Here is a 25218-nt window from a genome sequence, read left to right on the forward strand (position 1 = left end):
TGGCCTAGTTTTCACAGTTGATATTGAGCTTCTCTAGCGGTTTTTTTCTGCAGATGTTATCGATCTGATTCCTATGCATACCATCAGGTGAAATCCATGTGTATAACCTGCATTTATGTTTCTTATAAAATGTATTTGCAATGAAGAAGTCATTGATTGTACAAAATTCAATCATTCTATCTCCAGCTTCATTTCTGTCACCAAGCCTATATTTTGCAGCTACTGATATTTCTTCTCTGTTCCCAACTTTTGCATTCCAGTGGTTAGAGAAACAAAATTAGAATGATAACATTTCACAAGATTACATCATATTTGGATTTCCATGTCCATGAATAAAGTTTTATTGCAACACAGCCACTCCTACTTGTTCAGATATTATCTGTGGCCTATGGCCATTTTCTGGGCTACAGAAACCTGGTTGAAGTGTTGAAGCAAAATACCATCAGGCCACAACATGAAAACGTTTTACTCTCTACTCTGCAGTTTATTGTGTTCCGGGTCACACTTTCTGAACAGGAACAGTAAAGGTGGAAGACGCTGTAGGAAGTTTAATTGGCATAAGAAACATTTACTTTTGCATCATTTTATCCCTTAATTCACGGTGCTGCTAATTGAAAGCACACTGTCTATTGTTTCAGAAGTTAAAGGGGGGGGGGAGCCTGTGTTTTGAATGCAATAAAAAGGGATTTATTTAAGCTGGGATCCTTTGCTTATGCTTAATGCTTCCTTTATAAGAGAAGTTCTGAATCTAATTGCTCTGTTTTAGAAGTGGGTCATTAGCCTAGTCCCTGTCTTTTACGAAACCCTCGTTCTTATGCAGGATTTCCCTCCAAAGCTCTAACTGGGGTTTCTTTTGGAAGAAGAGACAATGAGGGTGTATGGACACTTGCCCAGGTTTACACTTGGCTCTCGATCACAAGCCAGTTAGTATATTAGGTGGCATGTTACTCATATTTAGCAACCAGGAAGTGTATTTTGGATGGAGGAATGAATGTGTTAAACCACTTTTAGAGAACGTAAAATAGTCTGTTTTTCATGCACTTTAGTACTGCTTTGGGAGATAAAACTTTTTTTTTATTTTTCTGCTAGTGTAAATTTACTATCTCTGAAAACCCACTGGAGGGTCAGCTAGGAGTCGGTTCTGCCTGACCTGATAACACATACCACAAGGACAGTGTAAATCCATCTTGTTTCTTCTCCATTTCTCTTTCCCATATTTCAAAGGAGAGGAGAACATTTTTGACATTTGGCATTTGAACTGACTGAGATCACTTGTGTTCTGGATGTCCTTATATATTCTACAGAAGGGGTGAAGAGAAAGATGCTGGGAACTGGGGAGCTCTGGTCGCCTAATGGGAAGAAGCTGCCCTTAAGTCCCAAAGGAACACAGTTTGAATCCAGCAGTTCCAGGGGAGACAGATGGGCAGTCTCCCCCCGTGTGATTTATTGCCTCAGAAAACCGGCTGGAGGGTCAATTATGGGTCTATTCCAACTCACCAGCACTCAAAACAGCAAAAAAAGTAGTAATAAAGTGAATCTAGTTGTCTGCACGTAGTTGAGCGATGGGACGAATACTTCTGTATGGCACTGACCTGGCTATTATCAAATACAATTAACAGAAGCCCAGCCTCAGCTAGGGTAACACTAAAATTGCCTTCATATTGGAAAATCTCCCAAATTTTCTTTTCTAATATGTTGCCTATTGTTGTGGGGATTTTCCCTGAGTGAAACAACATGGCTAAAAATTAACTAACTAATTAAATAAAATAATATTAGTAAAACAAAAAACATATCATGGCTATCACATCTGACTTTTTATGTATTTTTCTAATCTTAATCCAGAACTTTGAGAAACGACGATAGTTTTAGATAGGCTTCAGGTCTTTTGTGCAAAGGGTTGCTATGAGATATGTTTGACTCAATAGCAATCAAAAACAACAGTCGAGATCATGAGTCTTCAGGTAACCTCAAGAGTGCATGCTTACGGAAAAATCAGTTCCCAGATAATTTTGCTCTTCAGGTCTAATTATGAGACTCTGATCCAGACTTGTGTATTTTTTTTTCATTGTCTCACTTTTTGCTCTCCCTATTAAATAGATAAGAAATTCCAAGACCATTCCCTGGAATTTGTCATGATTCCATGGCACCTAATCATGACAAGAACAGGTGACCCCAGGAAAGAGCGCTGGTGGCATAGTGCTAACATGTTGGGCTGCTCACCTAAAGGTCAGCTGTTCACATCCACTGGGTGTTCCATGGGAGAAAACTGACCAGTCGCCTCCTGTACCGACCTTATGGAAAGTACCCAAACGGACTAGACAGCAGTGAGTTTTTTTGCTGGGAATGACGCCATGAGATTTCCCATGACACATGGAGTCCCCACATGTCCTTGTCTTCTCACAGCAACAGAGAGCCATAGCAGAGGCTCCAGAGCCAGTGGTGGTTCAGTGGTGGAATTCTTGCATGTCTTCTATGGACAAGGCTGAGGTTCACTTCCCTGCCTGGACAGCTGATGCCCAGCCGTGGTGTATCCGTCAGTGGAAGCTCGCGTGCTTCTCCACTACTGAACAGATCCCACAGAAGTTCCAGAGCAAGATCACAAGGCTGGGAGATCTGTGGGTCTGACGTGCTGCTGGACATGCCTCATCCTCGTGGGGAACAGGTTCCCGTGAGGAGGAGCTGACCTTCTAGCAAGAACAGCAGAAAGAACCCCAGCAGGCTGCAGCGAGAATGCTAGAATGGGCCAGCTTCCTCAGTCAGGTGCTTTTGGGGGTTTTGTTTTTAATAGCTACATAAGCAAGTAATTAAAGTCTTGTTAAGCAGGCATGTTTTCAGATCCTTCAAAAGAAATGTTTTTAGTTCGCTTTTGAAGCTCACTTTGTTCTCCTCTCTTCGCCCTTTTGCGCAGTGGCCATCCTTTTGAAGGACGACTATTTTGTCAGCGGTGCCGGCCTGCCTGGAAGGTTCAAAGCCGAGAAGGTGGAGTTTCACTGGGGCCACAGCAATGGCTCTGCGGGTTCTGAACACAGCATCAACGGCAGGAGGTTTCCTGTGGAGGTGAGGTCTCAACACTGATGTGCCTTTTTGTGTTTGTTTCAAATTATTATTTATTTATACTGTCATTCACTTTGATACCGTGGTTTCATTCATGTACGTTTTGTTTTATGCAGCCATTTTTGTACATTGTTGTATAGAACTAAATTACTATTGATTTGTTACTTTTTGTGAGAGGAGCTGAGATCTCAAAATTGCTGCAGGTTTTTTCACTAAGGAGATGCTGTGTCTTTGCTTGTCAGTCGTTTTTCCAAACTTTTCACGCTACCTAGTGCTGTCCCTCTGCAAAATCCTTTACCTTGCATAGTGGCAAGAGCCTCCACTTTGTGTTGAAGTGATGGACGTCATGGTTTGAGCCCATTCACTCCAGGCCAATGGCTTTCACTCCTTTGGTTCTTTGACACAGTTTCTATTCACTGTCCACTTCTGAAGCCCCTCTTTCCAAAGGTAACATTTCATAGCAACTCAGTCATTTTCTTTTCACAAAAGAAAATAGAGTTGACATTTCAAGGGGCATCTCAAAACTTTCTCTCAGTAGGGAAGTTGTTCTGAAGTGGTTTGGGTTTTTGTTTACTTTTTCCTCCCTTCCTTTCGGCTACTTTAAAAAGTGACTGTAACTATAGATGGCCGAGCTCTCTTAAGCTTTGATTGGATCAGTGGTGACATTTGGTGTCCCCTGTGTTGGTTTTTCTCACTGATCCCTGCTGCCAGGAATAGGAAGGGGGAGCATACAAATAGGTCGTGTGCTGATGTGGGGTGAGACTGGGAGCAAGTTTCAAAGCTTTATTAATATAAAGTGGGAATAACACACCCCTTCCATTGCTAACCTTATATTCCTTTATAAGCACTGTGAATATCATTTTACTATTATGCGTACAAATACTGGGATGCTCATGTTTTAAGGGTTTTTTGCTGCTGTAGGTTCAGGCCTGTAGCTGTGTTGAAGCCTGGTATGACTTTGGTTCGTTATTTGTTGTTGTTATGTCCTGCCAAGTTCACTATGATTGAGTGACCCTCTGAGCCACAGACCAGATCCTGGCCCTGCCCGTTGCACCATCATCATTGTCTCTGCCATGTTCAGGGCCTTCTCGTTGAGGGCCTTTCTCTCTCTCTCTCTTTTTTTTAAAATAAATTTTTATTGTATTCTTTTTACATGTACCGTCAAATCAAATCTGACTGGTACAGGAGGAGATTGCCCCCTCCTTTTCCAGCAGAGCATCTGGTGGATTTGAACCATGTACCTCTGGGTTTGCAGTGCAGCGTCTTGCCACGAGGGCCTTTCTCTCTTTTGATGCTCTCCCTGTGACTTTCCCGCGGGATGTCATGTCTCACTGGAAGAGTCTGACTCAAAGGAGCCAAAAATGGTCAACGAAATTTGTCACAGTGTCTCACAACTTTGTTAAGTATTGGTCTCTTCTAAAAATCTGAGGCTTCCTTTGGAAACCCTTCACAGAGACTATGAACTGTATATGTACACGGGGATTTACATGCGATTTATAGTGTTTCATAGTGCATGTCTGCTCCCCAAGCCATTCTTGGATCCCTAGTGCCTTTAGGCATCCCTGACACATAGATGAGTAACTCCTACAAGAGGAGAAACTTAATATTTCCTTATTTCTTTTGCTGATTGTCAAGACTTAAGAAGACATGAGATTGCTATTTCTGGAAAATGTATCCTATTTGGTGTGTGCCACTGAACCCTCTGCTATGGAGACTATCTTTTTTTAAAAAAAATTAATTTTAATGAACATTTACAGAGCTTTTGGACTTCCACTCATTCATTGTTGCGTTTTTCTCCCTGTCCCACCCCTCCGCTGCCCCTCCTAGTTCGCTCTTCTCTTTGAAAAGTAAAAGAAAAATTCCTTCATTAATTTACAATGCCCCTTACTTCCCGCCCTGAGTATGCTCCACTTTGCAACCTTCATTCTGGACCCTTGCATGGAGACTGTCTTTAACCCATGCCTGCTGTAGAGGAAAGATCTAAACTGCCTCATCGGTTTTTCGAGGCTGTAAATCTTGACAGGAGCAAACTTCTAGTCTTTTGCCACAGAAGAGCTGGTGAGTTCAAAGCGCCAACATTTCATTTAACCCACTGCAACAAATTCTCATTACCGAATTTTTTCTTGCACTAAGGCTCCCCTCTCTGATGTTTCCTGCCCTGTCTCACTAATTATAGGTCATCTGAGTAGGGTATCTAATTAATGAGCTTTCCTCCTCCCTTTAAATTGAATGAGTCATTTCTTAGAATTCTTAGGCTTTATTTGTACTTGGAAAACGTATTCCTCGAAGCCAATTACATGATGTTTTGAAGTGTGGGGTTTCCCTTCTGACCTGGTTGACCACTTCCCACTGAGTTGTGAGTTGAAGGAGGAGTGTGTATCCAAGCCAACTTTGCTCTGAGGCCTTTTTGTCTCAGAATTGGGTTTCCATTTGTTCAGTGAATGCTGTTCCAGACAAAAGACCTGTGCTGGAAAGTTTGAAAACTTAATCAGGCTGCTCCATTGGAAAAGAAGCCCCCTGGGGCTCAGACTGGAAACTTAAGCCTCATTCATAATCACTTCACTACCCACTGCCCATGATGCCCAGATGGCCCTGGCTCCTTTGTGCTCATGAAGCTGGGAGAATACATCCAGTAGTTGGGTATTCATCTGAAAGCTTACAGTTTTAAACAAATATTTCCATTTCCCTTTGCTCAGAAAGAGTCCTGGAATTCAGAACCTGATCTGAAGCCACAACACCTGTGGCCTGATTTACAGTTCGTCTCCGTTCAGTAGATTTCTTTTTTTCTTTCTTTCTTAAGAGTAATGTCAGATGGTAAAGCTGCGTGTATTAATTTGGTTCCTCGCGGAAGCCTATCTAGTTCATTGCTTGCTCGTTTTAAAACGTGGTAAACATGTTAAGTCACTTAGTGGATATATTTGGAGGAACTTGATTTTCAGAGATTAAAGGTGACTGGATCAAATTTAACTTTAAAATATGCACAAGAAAGTTGCTCTCTTTATCCTGAAGTGTGTCTGTAATATTTTATGTTAATTTCCTTTACTGGAGTTCTTTAGTAACACGACAAAATCCCCCTAAGATTTTTTTTTTAATGTATGCTTATGCTTATATAAAAAATAGATGAGTCATTTACACGTATTGGACTTGGTTTATTTCTTTCCAAATAAATAGTTTCCTAAGACATTAGTATGAAAGTGAATATTGTCGTTGTTGTTGTTATGTACTATCAAGTTGGGACCAATACATAGCTCACCCTCTACTGGGTTTATAGAACCAATTAATGGTACAAGGGGAGGAGATTGCCCATCTTTCTCCTGTGTAACAGCAGCTGGTGGATTTGAATCACCTACCTTTGGATTGGCAGCACAGCTCCTTACCACTAGGTTATCAGAGCCTCTTAAACCTTTTTTATTTTTTTTTTTTCATTTACTCTAGGGTAAGTTCTCCACAGTGGGGGCTTTCTTCACTTGCCTCTGATGCCTAGTGAGGCACCAGAAAAGAGTGTTGCTGAGTGAACTAGAAGTCATAGAATGAAACTATGGTCCTCAGCCTGGGATATTATTGCTTTTAAGGAATAATTACTGTTATCTGAAGACTTTTTTTCCTTTTTAAGTTGTGGTAACATGTGTAGCCCAGCATTTGGCAACTCATCAATTTTTTTTATTTATAATTCAATGAAATTCATTACGCTCCTCTTACTACACTCAAGTATTATTACTACCAGTTTCTAAATTATTGTTGTTGATTGCTATAGAGTCGAGCACAACATAGAGACCCTATGAACAAAAGACCTGAAATGAAGCCTTTCTATAACTATCATTTCTCAAAGTTCATAGAGTTTCCAGAGGTGTGTTGTTTAGGAAGTGGATGCCGCTATAGAAATTCAGTGGTCCCTTCGCACTGAATAGCCCTTCTCCTCTCCTCCTATAACTGGTCACCCCAATAAGCCTTTGTACATCTGCCTATTTCATATCAGAAGGCTCATAAAATATCTGTCCTTTCGTGCCTAGTTTCTTCCACTCAATGTAATGTTTTCAAAGTGAATCTAGATTGTAGCATGTACCAGAACTTGGAGGCATTTGTGATTGTCAGAATTGGGGGCAGTTAATTGTAGGTTACTGGTGTTTGATGGGTAGAGATGCAGAATGCTATTAAATACCCAATAATATCCAGGGCAGCACCAACAGTAAAGAATATTTGGCCAAAAATGGCAAGAAGACCATGATTATGAGAACCTGAAGTAGAGAAGTCAGAGTCTTTAATAGAATTGAGTCTCATTTTTTTTACATCAACAAAGCTCACTGCCATCAAGTCAGTTCTGACTCTTAGTGACTCTCTTAGTGGGTTCTTGAGGCTGTAATTTGCTATGGGAAGAGATTAGCTGTCTTCCTCCTGAATGAGCCTCTGTTGGATTCGAACCATAGGAGATTTGCAGCTTTTGGGTTAAGAGTACAACTCATTATGGGCTATATGACCAAAGGTCTGTATTTACTTGTATACCCAACTTATTGTCATTGATTCAGACCCAAATCATAGCTGACTCTCTTGAGACTGAAATCACATGGAAAATTCCTCAACTTTTTCTCAGAGAGCTCCTAGTGGATTCTGATCTCCACCTGATTAACAGTGCAACTGCCGATGGGCCGTGCTGCCCGAGCTCTGTATTTACTTGTATAGTATGGGTTTATGAACATTTAAATAGGAGGATTCACCTCTTGAGGCATTTTCCTGTTATCTTGTAATTTTCAGAGAGGAAATGTGCCCAGCTTTTCAGCCTGTATCAGCATTGTTGATGTTTGTTCTCTTTGAGTCTATCTGCTGCTAGACCTGACCATGGAGATTTCATCTTTCTGGGTACTCTGGTTTTGCAGGTTGATTTTTCAAACATTTGTCCCCACTAGAAGTTGAATCTGCCCCCTCAGTGTGAACTGGAACAAACACAGCTTTCTAGGTTTTGCGGCCTCCTAGGAATTCTCTAATAATTTTACATATCAAAACTCTCCACATTTACCTGGCTGGAATCCTGGGTTCACTCTTGTACTTTTTGTCCTAAAAACATCCCATCTAATAAAAGGTGTAAGTATCATAAAACAAACAAACAAACAAACAAACAAAAATCCCTTGATGAGCTAGCCACTTTTTACTGTTTAAGTTAGGAAAAAAAGTTGGAGTCAGATTGCAGTGCTCAGCCTTATTTCTTGTCTACCAGCAACTTTATGTTGAGTACTTCTTTCGTGTAGGCATCAAGGTACGAAGGTGAACAAGAAAGAAATATCTCCAAGTGTTTGCCCTCTCGTGTTAACACAGGCAAGTGACTAATGTTTGTGATGAGGAGGGAGCTCTGGTGGCAAAAGTCCTGAAGGATGTGCGTTAACCCAACCATGGCGCCACTTTGGTCGTTTAAATCCACCAGCAACTCTGAGGAGGAAAGACTGTCAGTCTCCTCCAGTGTGATTTCCGTATCTCATCATCTCATTGCCCTAGAGGCAGAGCCAATCCATAGTTGATGCTGTAGTGGGTTTTCAGAGGCTGTAGTCACAAGGGAGGACATTGCCCATCTTTCTCAGAGCAGCCTGGTGCTTTCACCCAGCCCGCCTTTGGTTTGACTGCAGGACACTTCACTTTCTAGGCCACTGGAGGGTCAGCTCAAACTCAGCTTCTTCCATAAGAAAAAAAAAAAAAAGCAAAAAACAAAACCACAAAGGAAAAGTCAGATAAATAACTTAATCCTTTCTCTTGGGATAGGATATCTGAAAAAAGTCATCTTGTGTATGGAGATGGAAACATCTCTGAAGAAAGTGATAGTTTCTGAGATGGAAGAGATGACTAGAGCCTGCAGGGATATGCAAAGACCCTGGGGTCGGTCATACTTTGTAAATTTAGAAACTAAAGGAGACCAGTATGGGATTTGTCTTAGTCCGGATGATGAGTGGCCTTTTAAAGAGATGCTATACTTTAGTCAGTGAAATTTGTGAAAATGTAACTTTACCTGGCAAAAAGACCTTTGTTGGTGTGGTTAAGTGATTTTAAAGGCATAGCAGATCTCAGATTTGAAACAGTCATGTCACAGAGGTCTGATTCATTCATTCACTGCGTTTTCTGTCATCTGTTACCGATGATGGCTCTACTTCTAATTTTCTTCCTATCCTACACACATTTCATGTGCTGTTTTGGTAACTTAAAGCTTCGCAGAACGCTAATAAGAATTGTGTCATGCCGTGTTTCCACTAATAGCCAGAGTTGGAGTTAATGCAAAGAAAAACGTCCAGATGCAACCTCTGAGAGCTCCATTAAAGTAGAGGTTCATTGCATGCTTGTTGTCTGAGGTAATTAAAATCTTGTTTATTACAATAAGAAATCGCAGGAGTTGTTGATTCAGACTTATCGGTGCTTTATGAGTTGAAGTCTTCAATAAGCTTAAATGATCCAAATTGATTGTGTGTGCCCTTTCCAGTGAAACTCACAGCTGGTTCATTTCAGCTCTGCTTAGAGCGTCTTAGCAAGTGAATAGAAGCACAGACATTTTTCCTAATACACACCCTGTACACTGTGCCATATGGTACAGGTCTCCAATCCCTTATCCCAAACCCTGGGGGCCAGATGTTTTAGAATTGAGAATCTTTTAGAAGCGTATTGTGGTGCATATGCTGTAGATATTATACGAGACACCCAGGAGGACCTGGGACTCCTTCCCGTAAGAGCATTAATATTTCGGTGCAAGAGTATCCACACTAAGTGGGGGAAACCAGTGCTCTCAGCGACTTCAAGGTTTATCTCCTCACTTCACATAAGGTTTTACTACACGATCGGGTTTTGCACTAAGATTATAAATAACAATAACAAAAATAAAAGTGCCACACTTGGTTCTTGGAAGCTATTGGGATTTCATAACTGTAGATAAAAGATTCATGGATATTTAAAACTAAGTACTTTTAAAAACTGCATATTTAAAGCTGGGTACATAATGTAGCATCAGTTGCTTATGTCCCAAATATCTCTGCTTAGGGTTAGCCATGCTGCAAGCAGGTGCAATCTATGTGCAAGGCTACACGTGTCCAGGTATTATTACATTCTTCTACCCTTTGGTTCTTCTTTGTCATAGTAATGTGTACTAATCTATGACAAAATTAAAGATATCTGAATGTAAGAAGTTCCTAGAGTTAAGCTTCCTTTGTTCTGTGTTTAGTTCCTACTGGAATATTCTTTTGGAAACTATCAAAATAGTGTAGGTGACATAAGGGCAGCCATGCTTGATCTCTCCTAACTGCACAGAGAGGAAGAGACCCTGCCCACAAAATGCACAGTGCAGAGCCAATCCCGTGAGGTCAGGTATGCCTCCTGATTTCTACTCCTCATCCTTTCAATTTTAACACCAGCTGTCCCTCCTAGATTCTTACTGGTCTCCTCTGGATCCACCAATACATTGCAGTGGCCACACAGAACTCGCAGACGATTATTATGATTCTGGGGCCTATTCTTTTCTGGTTGAAAACAAGGTACAACTCTTCAGTCAGGGCAGCTTCTCTGTCGTGATCACAGGCCTTCTGTCCTTCAGCCTGCAGCTTTGGACCTGTCTTACGGAGCCTCTTTAGTCCTGTCGATTACTCTGTCTTCCCCTGCCATTCCTGCGGCAAGCCTGGGTGAAGGCCATCAGCACTGGCTTCATGGATATCAGTTTCTTTTCAGCTCTGTCGTGCGTTCCTCTCTGATTTGTTACCACCTCTTCTGCTGCCGCTGGTAGTGAAATGTCTAGATCTTAGTCTCTCTCACACAAAACTATGACCTGAAGAACTTGTGATTTCCTTTCTGTTTTCTTCTTTTCTCCTGCTGGTAAGATTATAATTTTTTGCTTTTAAGCAGGAGTGGCATCCACTTCCTAAACAACTTGCCTCCAGAAACTGTATGAACTTGGATAAATATCGATAGTTGTAGAAGGGCTTTAGGTCTTTTGTTCATAGACTCACTATGAGTCGTGCTCAACTTGAACACAACAACAACAAACCTCTTCTAGTGTGCAGCTCTGGTGCCTAGTGGTACGAAGCTTCACTGCAATCCCAAAGGCTCATGGTTCAAATTCGCTAGTTGCTCTGCAGGGGAAGGGTGGGCAGTCACTTCCCTTGTGAATGATTGCGTCTGAAAACCTGCTGGAGGGTCAGTTGTGGGTTAGTTCTGACTCCGTGTCATATTGTGATGGCGCACAGCAAGAACCACCACCACCACCACAACAACAACAACAAACATGTTCTCTGTAAACTTGGTGGGATGGCAAGATTGACTAATTCTCTCATTCAAGATTGATCAGTCCCCCAAATCAGGTTGATCAATGGCCTCAAATAAGATCTGCACACCTTATTTGCAGGTTCCCACTCAAAAGGTGCTGTTCTCCTCGTTCACATTATTACCATGGTCCTGCTCAGCCGTAGGGTGGAAGTCAAAGCCAGAACCGTTTTGAATAATCATCTGAACCCCAGGACCTGAGTCATATTCAAGTGCATCACATTGACCTGCTCCTGTCTACTCAAATCCCACCTTCATGCTTAAGATCAAACTAATGATTTGCCTTTGATTTTGTGTGATGAATCTTAGATCGTTCCTGGCAGTCTTCTGTTACATTCAGTTTAGCCAGTTGCCTAGCATTAAATCCTACGTTAAGGTTTTGGTCACCTGTGTTTACATGCCTCCTCTTTATGATGCTTACAGACCTGTGAAAGTATCATCCTTTCCACACTAATGCAGATATTGTAGGCAGCTACAAAACTTAGGGTTGGACCAGCCCAGCTAAAGATGTACTTCCACACTGATCACTGATGTTAGTAGCATGTTGTACAGCATGGACTAAACAGGAGTTGTGCTAGAACACACCCATCTGAGAATTTATCCTTGAATTTTTACTTTGTTGATGTTGTTGTGAGTCAGAATGGACCCATGGTTGACCCCCTGGAAGGTTTTCCAAGGGTAAATCTTACCAGAGGAAATGGCACATCCTTCTCTGGCAGAACAGGTGATGGATTTGAACTGAGTGCCTTTGCGATTGAAGTCAGGTTTCTTACCACTAGGCAAGCAGAGCTCCCTCATTTTTACTTTAGACATTTGGAACACTCTTGTGACAATTCATGTTATACATTGACGCGAAGCTTATGAGGAGTCCTGCGTTAGAGAGGAAAATAATTTCTTAAGTTGTTTTACTCAACATTTCCCCAAATGTTTATGAAAATTACATACATGGACATATACCACCTCCACCACTTTTCTCATTTCTCATTGGATGGAAGTCTACGTATTAACATTTCAGTGGATTTTTTTGAAGGCTATAAATTACACATAACAACAACAATAAATCACACAGAAGAGTAAGGTCTGTTGTTCTTCCAAGAGCTACTGGTGGATTCGAACCACCAGAGAGACACCACCAGTGGTAAGCAACCGAACTACCTGTAGAATGTGCTACCAGAGCCCACTCACAATCACTCGCACTTTTGGGCACCAATAGTGTAACTCTTTGGGGATTATGGGATTTACTTTGACCTCTAGTTCCTGTTTGGGGCGAGGTTTTAGACAAGAATTAGACTCTCCTTTATGTCAACATTTCCAGAGGATTTGACATTTTTATTACCTTGAAAATGAAAAAGACATCTTGACTTGTCGAAAAAGCAATTGTTTCATGTTTTTATAAACATGATGCTATCTTGGATTGTCAGTAGAGGGAACTGTCATGAAAAGGCAAAATATGTTTTCTGGGTTTTTTTTAAGCCAATGGAGAACAGGTGTGAACCAGCTGAAATTTTCCAGAGAACAACACTCAACTCGCTTTGGGTTCTTGGGCCAAACGGGGAACACTGATATACAAGTCCTCCAGAGAACATCATCCTCCCCAGGGACATTATGCACTTAAAACAGCCTAAAATCTACTAAGAAAAGAATCATGTAATGTGAAGAAAGCAGCAGCCTGCATAAAACTTCATGAACATAACAAAATAACTCCTAAAAAAAACAGAGCAATTGAAGAGCCAGTGAATACCCTAGACCAACAGAAGAACTATATTGATGAGGAGTTATTCGAACAGCTAAAGAAGAAGGAACAAATGATGAAAGAAACAATAGAATTCATTTAAAAAAGTAAATACTCCAGAGAAAGGAAACCAGAATAAATACATGAATGTGGAATAACTTGAACAATTATGGAAGGAAATGCAAAAGATGTAAGAAAGAATTGAAACTGTAGATAAAGAACTTAAAAAATCATCACCAAGACAAAGAGGGTACAAGCCAACACAGTACTGGAAATAACAGAAAAACATGAAAATGCAATCCAGAATATTAAGACTGAAATGGCAGAAGTGTCCAACACATTAGAGGACTAAAAATCTAAAACAGAAGAGACAGAATAGAGAGTAAGTGAACGGAAAGACAAAAGCTTCATTGGAAACATACTAGAAGAAAAATCAGAGATAAGACATAAAGAAAATGAAGCAAACATTAGAGTCAGGTGAGATGACTTCAGAAGGAACAACATACGTATGATTGGAGTTCCAGAACATGAGATGGACAGGGAAATCACTGAGAAAATTGTGGAAGAGGAACTAGAAGAAAGCTTCTCAGGTATTATGAAGAATGGAGAAATCTACATCCAAGAAACTCTGTTAACTCCAAATAGACTAGACCCCAAAAGAAAAACATCAAAACATATCATAGTCAAATTCTCCAAACTCAAAGATAGAATGGTAAAAACAACATGAGGAAAAGAAAACAAAGAAGGAAAATGAAAAAGTAATACCATTTGCAATAGCCAACCACAAATTAAGATACTTAGGAATAAACCTAACTAGAGACACAAAAGGCCTTTACAAAGAAAACTACAAAACATTTCTGTGAGAAACAATAAAAGATCTAAATAAATGGGGAAATGTTCCCTGATTATGAATAAAACATGCAATATAGTAAAAAATGACAATCCTACCAAAGCAGTCTATGTGTTTAACTCAATCCCAATACAAATACAAATTCCAATCTCATTTTTCAAAGAGAAAGCAAAGGCAATTAGCACATTTATTTGGAAAGAGAGCCCGTATAATCAAAGCACTTCTGAAAAACAAGAATTAAGTAGAAAGCATAGGACTCCCTGATCTCAAAACCTACTACACAGCTGCAGTAACCAAAACAGCATGGTACCAGTACAAGCACAGGCACATGGATAAAGACAGAATCAAGGATCCAGAAATTGACTCATCTATCTCTGCTCAACTGAAATTCGACAAGGAAACAAAACTTATCAGGGAAATGACAATCTCTTCAACATGTGGTGCTGGCAAAACTGGTCAGCTACCTGTAGAAATAAATCTGAAGGAGGGTGCATACCTCTCATCATATGCAAAAATCAGCTCATAGTAGATCAGAGTCCTGGGAGTAAAGCCCCAAATCATAAAGTTCATAAGAGACAAACTGGGACCAAGCTTAGAAGGCCTAGCCCATAGTATAAAAGGGCTGACAAATACAGCCAGAAATACACAACCAGGAGAGGATAATATTGATGAGTGGGACCTGTTAAGGATTAAATCCCTGTGTACATAAAAATCTTTTTCTAACAAAGTGAAAAGAAAACCTAGTGACTGGGGGAAAAACATTTGGCAATACCATCTCAGACAAAGTTCTCAAAACAAAAGTTTACAAAATACTAGCAAGCCTCCACAAGAAACAAACCAATAAGCCAATTACAAAATGGACAAAAGACATGGAAAGACTTTTCACAGAGGAAGACATTCAGATTGCCAATAGACACCAGAAGAAATTCTCATTGGCCTTAAGAGAGATTTGCATCACTGGCAATAAGCAAGATGCAAATCAATGATACACCATCTTACCCCAGTAGCAGTGGCAAAATTTAACAGGACAGCAAGCAGCAAATGTTGGAGAGGATGTGAAATTCTCATTCACTCTGTGCGGAGAAATGGTTATAAAATGGTACAATCACTTGGTACCACCAAGGCAGTTTGATTTTTTTTTTCCTCAAAAAGCTGAACATATAAATTCCATATGATCCAGCTATTCCACTGGTAGGAATATACCCTGAAAAAGTTAGAACTGAGACACAAACCTAAATCTGTACACCAATGTTCATAGCAGTGTTTTTCACCATTGCAAGAAGACAAAAACAGCCCAGATGTCAAGCCACAATCAAATAAATTGAGAAATTGTGGTACATTCAATTGATGGAATCATATGAAGCTCTCTGGAGCAACAGTTTTGAAAATTACTACGTATCTTGGGAGGCACTAGAGAGCATTATGCTAAGTGAACTAAGTCTCATAAGGACAAATACTGCATACAACCATTATTTTAGAAACAGAAAGATTTACTGGTAAAACTTGTTTGAGAGTCCAGAGGATGGAAGGTAGGAGCAGAAGGGTGAAGATGGGCAGGGGAGAAATCATAAGGTCACACTATCTGATGGATGAAGGAAGGAGGGTGTAAAGGAAATGGGAAAGATCTTGCAAGGATCTGGAAAGACAGGATAATGGTGGGCATACTTCAGTGGTGATTAATTTTATAGAACATAATGGGAATGATTGTATGAAACACAATGTGAATTAAAGATAGTGTGAAACTCAGTGTATACGAACTTTGTAAGCAAGCCAATATAAAATTTAAAAACAAAACAGAAGATGTTTATTTTCTACCAAAAATAACCTTGGCAATACCACCCTTTCACTTTTTACCTGTTTTGTACTTTGCTTAAATTCCTGGTTCTCTGAAAAGATAAGTTATTCACAGAGAGCCTTTTGTCAGTCAAATTCAAGACAGTGCTTGTTGTCCTTACCTCATGCCCACATAGAACACTGGATATATTAAGTAGATCCTTCTGTGGTTTTCTGTAATTTGCTTTTTGTAGGCAATGGTGTTTCGCTCTGTAATAGCTGCCATCAAATAACTGGGGAAATGGATGCAATTTAATTAATGACTGTTGAAATAAAGATTCCATTTTAGCATGGACTGTTTCATCATTTGCTAGTGAAATACTTCATTTCCATCTGGTTGATCTTCTATGTGTATGGTCTGTGTTACTTAAGAGAAACTTGTGGGATGTGCCCTGGTTCCCATTGAGTATGCTCAGTGGAAGAGCTAATGCCCAGTTGCACAAAGCTGGAGAACAGGTTTTGCCGGGTAAAAGCAGCCTTGCTTCCTCCTGTGGTAAATCTTGAGCTGTCTGACAGCTTCCCATCACTGTGATCATCCATGGACGTGAACTTGGCTCTAGGCTGTTTGGTGGTATGTCACTGACACACAGCATGCAGATAGCTGATTGAGAATTACAGTCAAAGGGACAGCACACTCTTGGAAAGAAATCTGGTTAAATTAGAGATAATATTTATTAGTATTATTTTAACTAAAGTTGACAGAAAAACTGACTTTTCATTCATTCCTTGTTATACCTTTCCCTCCCTCCACAGTTTTCTTTTAAAAAAAAAATCACTGCATTCAAATAGATGAGGGAAAGAACTGTCTAAAAGAAATATATGATTAGTTATTTTCTCATGACAGTAGTCCAGAATAAGAGGTGCATAGCAAAGTGGACTGGGGGGCAGGGGGCGGGAGGAAATTGTGTAACAATGGATGAATGGAAATTCTAGTCTTCTGTAAACTTTCATTAAAATATTACACACACATACACACACACACACACACACACACGCGCACACAGACTATATTCATTCATTGTTGCATGATTTCCTTCCTCGCCCCCGCTCCAAGTCCACCTTGCTATACACCTCTTATTCTGGACTGTTTTAATACAACTAATGTGTAATCATATGTAACAGCTTAATGACTCAGAAGCCTCAGATAACAAAGAGCATGTTAGGAAGCTAATGGTGACAGTGACATTGCATTGTTGGGGGCTGTGTGTGATGGTTGTGGTCATTCAAGAGACAGTGCATCTGGTGACAGTGGCATTATACATACCTGGAGTCGTGCAAATGGTTAACATGTTTGGCTGATATCTGAAGTACTGGAGGTCAAGTGCACCCAGAGGCCCCACAACAAAGGGATGGAGGTGTGTTTCTGATCAGGCAGCAGCGGAAAACCTTGTGGATCGCAACTCCACTTTGTTAGCAGTGAAGTCACACTGGGATTGGGATGACAACTTTGTCTTTTACACTTACGTCAGAAACTTTTCATGGACTCATTCATTTAGTTTTCCTATCAGTTTTATGAGAGAGATGCTCTTAACATATTCACCTTCAGGATGGGACAGCTGAACTTCTGAGAACTGCAGTAACTGCCTGAGGTCTGATGTTAATAATCCTACATCTGGACCCTGATGCCTGTCACAGTGGTGGCACTAGGGCTGGTGTCACCTGCGAGGTACCTCACAGTGTTACCCACAACCACCAGGACCTTCCTATCCCAGACAACACAGAATCCTGACAAGTGTTTATGATCAGTTTTAACAACAGGGTAATATGTGATGCAGTTATAAAATTGCTTTAATGTGTTATTCTTAGATTATAAAAAAATACTGACAGCACAATTGTTTGTAAAATCTTTCTACATTGAAGTACATTATTAGCTACATTTTCAGTAACTGAGTGAGAGTCTTTTAACAAAAATTTCCCTTTTCCTTTAATTATGAAAAAAGTAATAGATACAGGATCACAAATACTAATTACCATAATAGCATAACATGACTGAAACGGCATAACATTTAATGGTGACCTCGTGGATGGATAAGGTGTTGTGCAGCCAACCCAAAGGCAGATGGTTCAGCTCAAAAGCTACCATATTAGAGAAAGATGAGAAATCTCTACCTGTGCAAGTTATAGCCTCTGAAATCCTAGTGGAGAGTCAGCTATGAGTTGGTCCTGACTCGATGGTACATGACAGGGATGCTCACAGAATCCTACGATGTGAAGCATCACTGTAACTGGGTGGGAATGAAAGCTCTGAGAAGAGCACATTCTTAAGCTCCCACTGCCGTCAAGAAGGAGCGGATTCGTAGCTTGCCCTTCCCAAAGTTTTCAGAGGCTGTAAATCACATGGAGAAAACTATCTGTCTCTCAAGGAGCTGTTTGAGCCACCAGAAAAGTGCAGCCTTTGAGTAAACAGCCCGACTCCCTAAGACAGCACGATCAGAGCTCCCTGCAGTGCATTTTTTGTTCTGGAACCTCAAGTGGGTTTTCAGGCAGGAAATCACACTGGAGGAGATTGCTCATCCTTTTCCTGTAGACCAGCTGGTGGATGGAACTAAGTACCTTTGGGTTTGCAGTACAGCTCTTTACCATTAGGCCACCAGAGCTCTCTAGAGCCCATTATTGTTCCTGTTGTATGCTTTTGAGTTGGAACAGACCCATAGCTAACCCTCCGGAGGTTTTTCATAGGCAGTTAATTGCAGGGAGGGAAAGGGTTGATTATCTATCGTTCTCCAGTGGTAGCAGATGGCAGATTCAAACCATGTGCCTTTGGGATTGCAGCACAGCTTCTTACCACTAGGCCACCAGATTTCTTTCAAAGGTTCATAAAATACTTAAGTACAGAATTTTAGCCTTGTAGGTCTGTTGATACTTGTCACTTGATCTTTCAAGAATATGTTTTTGTTCTTGTAACTAAAGGAATATTTTTCTAAATATATATTTTTGCTGAAACACCACACAGAAATTTTCTAGAAAACACAAGACATTTTCTAGGTGGTCATTCTGGTGTTACTAGCATTATCAGTGTCACCCCCTGTAGTCTACACTTTGCTCCCGATACCACCAATCTCGAAAATCTTAACCATCGCCTTTTTCATTTGATAGGTAATTTCATTGCTTCAGGTTGTTCTTAGAACCAATGATGCAGTAGAAGTCATTTTCTTAGAATCTTAACTGCTGTTTATTGTACATGTTACAGGGGGGAAAAAAACAACAAAACAAACCCAGAGAACTTCAAATGTTCAGAGATGGCTGACAATGTAGTGAAATATATGGAGCAATGAAAAACTGTTAACAGCTCTTTGCCTAGAAGTGTCTCTGGAGTCACACACATTTTGCCTGAGTTGACCTCTTCTATCACTTAATGTGATAGTACCCAGAAGAAAACATAGTGTGACTCACACCTGCAATGTTAATCTTTTTATCAAACTCAGAAAGTCAAGCTCATTACTGTCAAGTCCGACGAACGCACAGTTGACCCTCCACTGGATTTTTGAGGCTATAAATCACATGGAAGAACATTGCCTATCTTTCACAATCTGAACCTGGATTTGAACTTCAAAGTGTAATTTTGGCATTAGCCCAGTTCACTGCAGACTACTCCATATTTATCCCGATAGTGCTATGATTTCAACATGTGATCAATATAAAAAGTAACTACTAAGAATTTCCCCCATACATATTTGAAAGTCAGTGTATACTTTCTACTTAGAGAGCTCTGGCCTTGTGGTAAGGAGCTGCACTACCAAGGCAAAGCCACATGGTTCGAATCCACTAGTTGCTCCATGGAAGAAAGATGGGCAGTCTCCTTGCATGCAATATACAGCCTCTATACATCAGCGTGAGATTCCTACTTGATAACACAAGACAAAAACAACATTTTACACAGAAGCATATCTGACTTTAGAGGGCTATGTTATTGTACCAGGCCGACTTAGTTCCAGTCAATAGTAATAATACTGGAATCTTTGAAGTTAAGTACTATCAAGAGTCTAGATAGTAAACAAAAATTCTTTGGGGAGGAATTTTTAATGGTGATTTTGTGGAAATACTGACTTCTTTCTAAATATTCACTAGTTTATTTTTGTGTTGATAACTGACTTATTTGTAGAAAAACCTTTATCGGGATGTGGTATTGGCTTTATTCTTTATCCTTTTTATTTTACCCCTTTTCTTTTCATGATTGTTTCTAGAGCTTTGATTACTGTTCTCAGAATCCATTTCCAGGCTCAGGAACTCGGATAAAGCTGGTGGTGGAGATTTTTGCGCTGAAGGTAGAGACCTCGGCACCTGTAGCAAATGTATTCTAAGTTCAAGTCAGATAGATGATTTACGGGAGCCTGGCTCAGTAACACATTTCCCCAGCCTTTTTTTTTTGTCTTGTCAGAACTTGAGCAGAAAGGTTTTAAGCCATCTTAAATGGAAAACCTTTTGTAAGTTCTTCACTGACACTACCACTCAGAAGGGACAGTCAGAAAGACTTATGAAGAATAAAAAGAAGGCAAGATTGAAAGAAAGTCTATTTCCTTTCCCTTTAAGTCTGCACCATAGAATTTCGTTGTGCCTCCTTTAATGTTGCAGAGAGGAAATTGCTAAAGCCTTTCTTCCCCCAGACCGTGGCCGCTCATGTTCAACACCAATACTGCACTTGGTACGTTGACTGTGATATAGACGCCAGCTGGGAAAAATTCACTAAAATCCTATTTTGTTTAAAATACAAATTTCATCCCTTGAGTGTTTGAGGAGGTCCTAAAAGACAGGGCTTTAAAACTCAGGTTAATATATGACAGATATTTAGGTTAATAGCAAAATAACTTCTAAATCCCATTTCTTACTGAGCAGCTGTAGCTTCAGCTTCTGAAGCTCACCGTTCCAGCCTTCAGCAGGCTGGATTAGGAAGTTTAATATTCCAGGCAGTCATCTTAGTTCCCTAAACAGTCATGTCCACTGTTCTCTAAGCAGTGAAGGCTTGGAGTGTCTTTTTTTTTTTGCTATTTTTCACCTAGAACCTGGGTTTGCTTTCTGCTTTCTAATCCACTGCAATTTCTACCTCTGTCTCTTCCATGACCTTTGTGTCTCCGTCTTTAGTTTTTGGCATGGCTACCCTAACCATTGGTGATTTGAACCCACTGAATGGCACTGCACAAGAAAGGGCCTGGCAATCTTGCCTTCATTAAGATTTCAACCAAGAAAACCCATTGGAACAGTTCAGCTCTGTAACACAAGAGGTCTCTGAGTATGAATCAACAAAGCAGCAGCTAACAACAGTGCTTGGGCTGCAGTGTGATCCGTAGAGAAATGAGCCCTCAGCTTGTACTTTCTGACTGTTTGCTTGTCAGCCTTCGTGTGCTGTGTTGTACAGTGTCCTGTGGTGAGGCTGGTGGGGCAGTGCTGCATCGTGCGGCTGCCTCTCCCAGCTTCATAATAACCCATTGCTCTGGAACTGGAACCGGCTCACGCCTGACCCCCCATTGAGTTTCTGATGCTGCAAATTCAAGGAGAGGAGATTGCCCATTTTATCCTGTGTTGCTGACAGATTTGAACGAACCACAGGGCTGGCCTTTGAGTTAACGGAGTAGCTCCCTGACAACTGGGACACCCTAGCTCCCAGATAATGGGCTTGGGATTTTGTTAAGTTTGGTTTTGGTGGGTGGTTTTGGCAATATTATTATTATTATTATTATTATTATTCATTGGCATTGAGTGGGAAATAACTTGTAGCCAGTCCTCCAGTTGATATTCTGAGTCTAATTCACACAAGAGGAGACCGGCACTCTTTCTCCTGCAGAGCAGCTGGTGAATTCAAACCGCCAGAGAGTGGTAACGTTCCTGTAAAACACTTCAGTGGAAATACTTGCTTGATAAATACGTAGCTTGGAATCTACCAGACTTGTTGGCCAAGGAAGCCTCTTTTTTTTTTAAATCACAAAAAAATATGGACACGTCACAAATTTGCCAGTCATCCTTGTGCAGGGACCATGCTAATCTTCTCTGTATCGTTCCAATTTTAGTATATGTGCTGCCGAAGCAAGCACGGTCAAGGAAGCCTTTAGCATGTGGGTAGCCTGTGGATTAATGCTGAGGAGAGCTTGCTGAGAAAAATGCTGCCTGCCTTTGTGCAATTCAGTGAGAACTCTTTTCCATACTGTTGTAGGTGCTATTGGGTCACCTCCAATTCATAGGACCCTATGAGATGCACTAGAACTGTCCCATAAGACTTCCTAGGCTGCAATCTTTATGGGAATAGATTTTTTTCCCCTCATGTAATTACGGTTAAATTTAGACCACCAGCCTTTCAATTACCAGCTGAATGCTTAACCACTGTGCCACCAGGGCTTCTTCCTAATGATGGAGTCACATGATTTAAAACATCTCTTCTTGCAGTGTCTGACCATCTACACAGTCGTGACCCCATAATGTTATAATAGAATGCAATGATAGAGAATTGGAAATAGCAAATTGAGGAGCTTCCTACACACAGTACATGTATCGTTTATCTCTTATATACAAAGCAATTTGCTCCAAGGCGTGTGATGGTACCGCACATAATAAATATGTCTTGGTAGTCATTGTAAATGCCTCGCTTGCTGGTTTGCATATCTACTCTACTGTACTTTCAATCTAAAGGTTTTATTGTATTGCAGCATGTGCCTCCACTTGCAGGCAGCAACATCCAGTCTTGTGTATCACGCATCTCTTACGTGTTGTTGCATTATCTCTTTGCTTAATTGTCTTTAAAATATGAAAGTGGAATGCGTCGTGGCTCCTGGATGCAAATGAAGCCAGTGTTAGAGCAGCAACAAGAGCCAGAGAAGTATCCATTTGGAAGGTCGTTAAACAACACGAAGGTGGAAAATGAGTGACTGCCAGTGCTCACCCGCAACTTAGGCACGCTGCTCTTCACTGTCATGATGATTTTCAAAAAATAAAGGGGGAAAAATTCCACATTGTTAAAGGATCAGCTCCACTGAATGCTACAAGGCTAAAAAAATGTGAGCAGGACTTCTCTCAGATACAGAGAAGCTGTTGATAATGTGGGATGGGGATGACGAAAAATGGAAGTGAAGCCCTGCGTGCTGACGACCCCTGCTGAGGCTCAGTGCTTGTTGAAGTTAAAGACAGGCCAGTCCGTGATATGGTGTCCTCACAACATCCTAATCATGCTGTCATTGCTGTGTAGTGTGGAGTCAGAACTGACCCATAGCTGACCCTCCAGTGGGTTTTCAGAGGCAGTTAATCTCCTGGGAAGAGATTCCCCCTCTTTCTCCCATAGAGTATTTGGTGGACTCAAGCCACGTGCTTTCCAAATCATCCAATGTTCTGTTCCTCAGAATACATCACCTTATATGAGGCATATTGTTGTTGTTATGTGCCATCGAGTCACATGCGACTCATAGCGACCCTATGTACAACAGCCCTAAACTCTGCCCTGTGCCAGTCGCACTCTCTGACACTCCCATCCCGATTACCCCAGTCACTGAATCAATCCACCTCATAGAGGGCCTTCCTCTCCTGCGTTGTCCCTCCACCCTCTCAAGCATGATGTCCTTCTCCAAGGACTGGTCCCTCCATACAACATGTCTAAAGTATGTTAGATGGAGCTTCAGAATCCTTGCCTCAACCAAGCCACCTGTTTTAACCTTTTCCAGGGTGAATCTTTTTGTTTTCCTAGCAGTCCATGGTGCCCTCAGTACTCTTCTCCAGCACCACAGCTCAAAGGCATCAATTCTCCTTCTATCCTCAGTCATTGTCCAACTCTTGGATGCATAACAAGTGATAGCAAAGACCATGGCCTGTATCAGATGCACTTAGTCACCAGAGAGGCACCATTGCTCTTCAGTACTTTGGAGAGGTCCCAAACAGCGGACCTTCCCATGGCAATATGCCTTTTATGAGGCATGACTATATACAAAATGTTTCCATTTCTTCCATATATTGTTTGTAACTTCTCCAGTGTGGGTGCTGATCTCATTGACAAGCAGTGTGTTTTCTCTGTGCCACAAGAGTGCCCTGTCAAGTATTTTACTGCAGCAGGCGGTTAGGTACTGAGGCCTGGTTCGTTTGAGGCACTGTCCAGAATGGAGAGTGAGGGACGGAGTGATGGGGGAGGTAGACAACCCCTGGTCACCATGGGAAGCTTTTCATGTGGTCTCGGCAGAGGATGAGCATTCTCTGGATTATATTTTAAAAGGAATTCCTTGGCTGCTTTTGAATGCATGTGAATGCCAAGAGCTGAGTAAGATGGTCATAATGTTTGAAGGGAGAAGTGGGGGTGGCCCAATCCAGGAGTGGATGCTGTGAGAACAGATGGAATGGTGATGGAATTAAGAGAACATGCTCTTCAAAACAGGGAAAAGCTCGATCTTCCATCAGTTGATAATAATGCATATTTCTTAGATAAAAAAGAAAATATTTGAGCAGAAGAATCATGAATAACTGCCCAGCCTGTAACAATTTATTTAATTTCACTGAGTAATAGGTTTTAGAGCAAATTCGTTTTCCTTTATATACATACGTTGCTCAGTGACACCGATTACAACTTTCACATTGCAGTTCATCATCTCAGTTTTTCATTTTTCTTTCCTGATAATTTGTTGTTATTTAATATTCATATGTGTTATGAGGACCTCACATGGCACAGTGTTTAAAGTGCTTAGCGGCTAACCAATAATAAGCAGCATTTCAAACCTACCAGCCACTTCATGGGAGAAAAATACACCAGTCTACTTTCATAAAGATCCCTCAAAACTCATGCTGTTGGATCCGGTCTAATTAATAGTGATCTTTCCTTGCATTTCTAAGGCTGCACATTGTAACAGGAGCAAACTGTCCATCTTCCTCCTGAGCAGAAGCTGATGGATTTGAACCACCTACGTTGGGGTTGGCAACACAGCTCCACTAGACCACAAGAGCTCCCGAGTATGTGACATTGTGCCAGTTTTTTATTTTGTGTTATTTGTTATTCGCTCTGGTGGCCTAGTGGCAAGAAGCTACACTGCACTCCCTAAGGCACAGGGTTCAAGGCCACCAGCTATTCCATGGGAGAAGGATGGGCAGTCTCCTCCCGTGGGATTAACTGCCTCTAAACACCCGCTGGAGGGTCATTTCCAACTCTATGGCACACAACAACAACAATGGTTATTCTAGAGTACATCTTCAGGTCTTTTACCCTCAGACCAGCTGGTCAGTTAGAATTAATGACCTTCTTCCCACCCTGATTTCACTAGCCATTTCCTCAACCCAGAATATTCTCTCCCTGATAAGCCTTTCCTGTGACTCGTCCCTTTCTTGATTCAGCCAGTAGTACCTTGCATCCTTCTTGATGCCCAACCCAGTCACTTTCTTTCTTGGTAGCACTTTAATTTCCTTTGTTTTACCTATCACTGTTTGACATTATTGATTGGTTTTTCTCACTCATTATTCTCTTTCACCTTCCCTGTCTTCATACCCTGGACATAAGGCTCTTGAAGAAAGAGGGTTT

General features: G+C 41.0%; 1 protein-coding gene across 2 annotated transcripts in view; it reads left to right on the forward strand.

Moving 5' to 3' along the window:
- PTPRG (protein tyrosine phosphatase, receptor type, G) overlaps window positions 1-25218 on the forward strand; it is a 924714-nt gene that overhangs the window by 543981 nt on the left and 355515 nt on the right. For both annotated transcript variants that reach the window (XM_006893832.1, XM_006893833.1), the window contains exon 4: window positions 2909-3057. In XM_006893832.1, coding sequence (XP_006893894.1) covers window positions 2909-3057 — 149 coding nt within the window. The remainder of the gene's footprint in view (window positions 1-2908; window positions 3058-25218) is intronic.

Source organism: Elephantulus edwardii, unplaced genomic scaffold, assembly GCF_000299155.1.
Source record: "Elephantulus edwardii isolate Elephantulus edwardi_28Jun2011 unplaced genomic scaffold, EleEdw1.0 scaffold00132, whole genome shotgun sequence".
NCBI classification, from domain to species: Eukaryota; Metazoa; Chordata; class Mammalia; order Macroscelidea; family Macroscelididae; genus Elephantulus; species Elephantulus edwardii.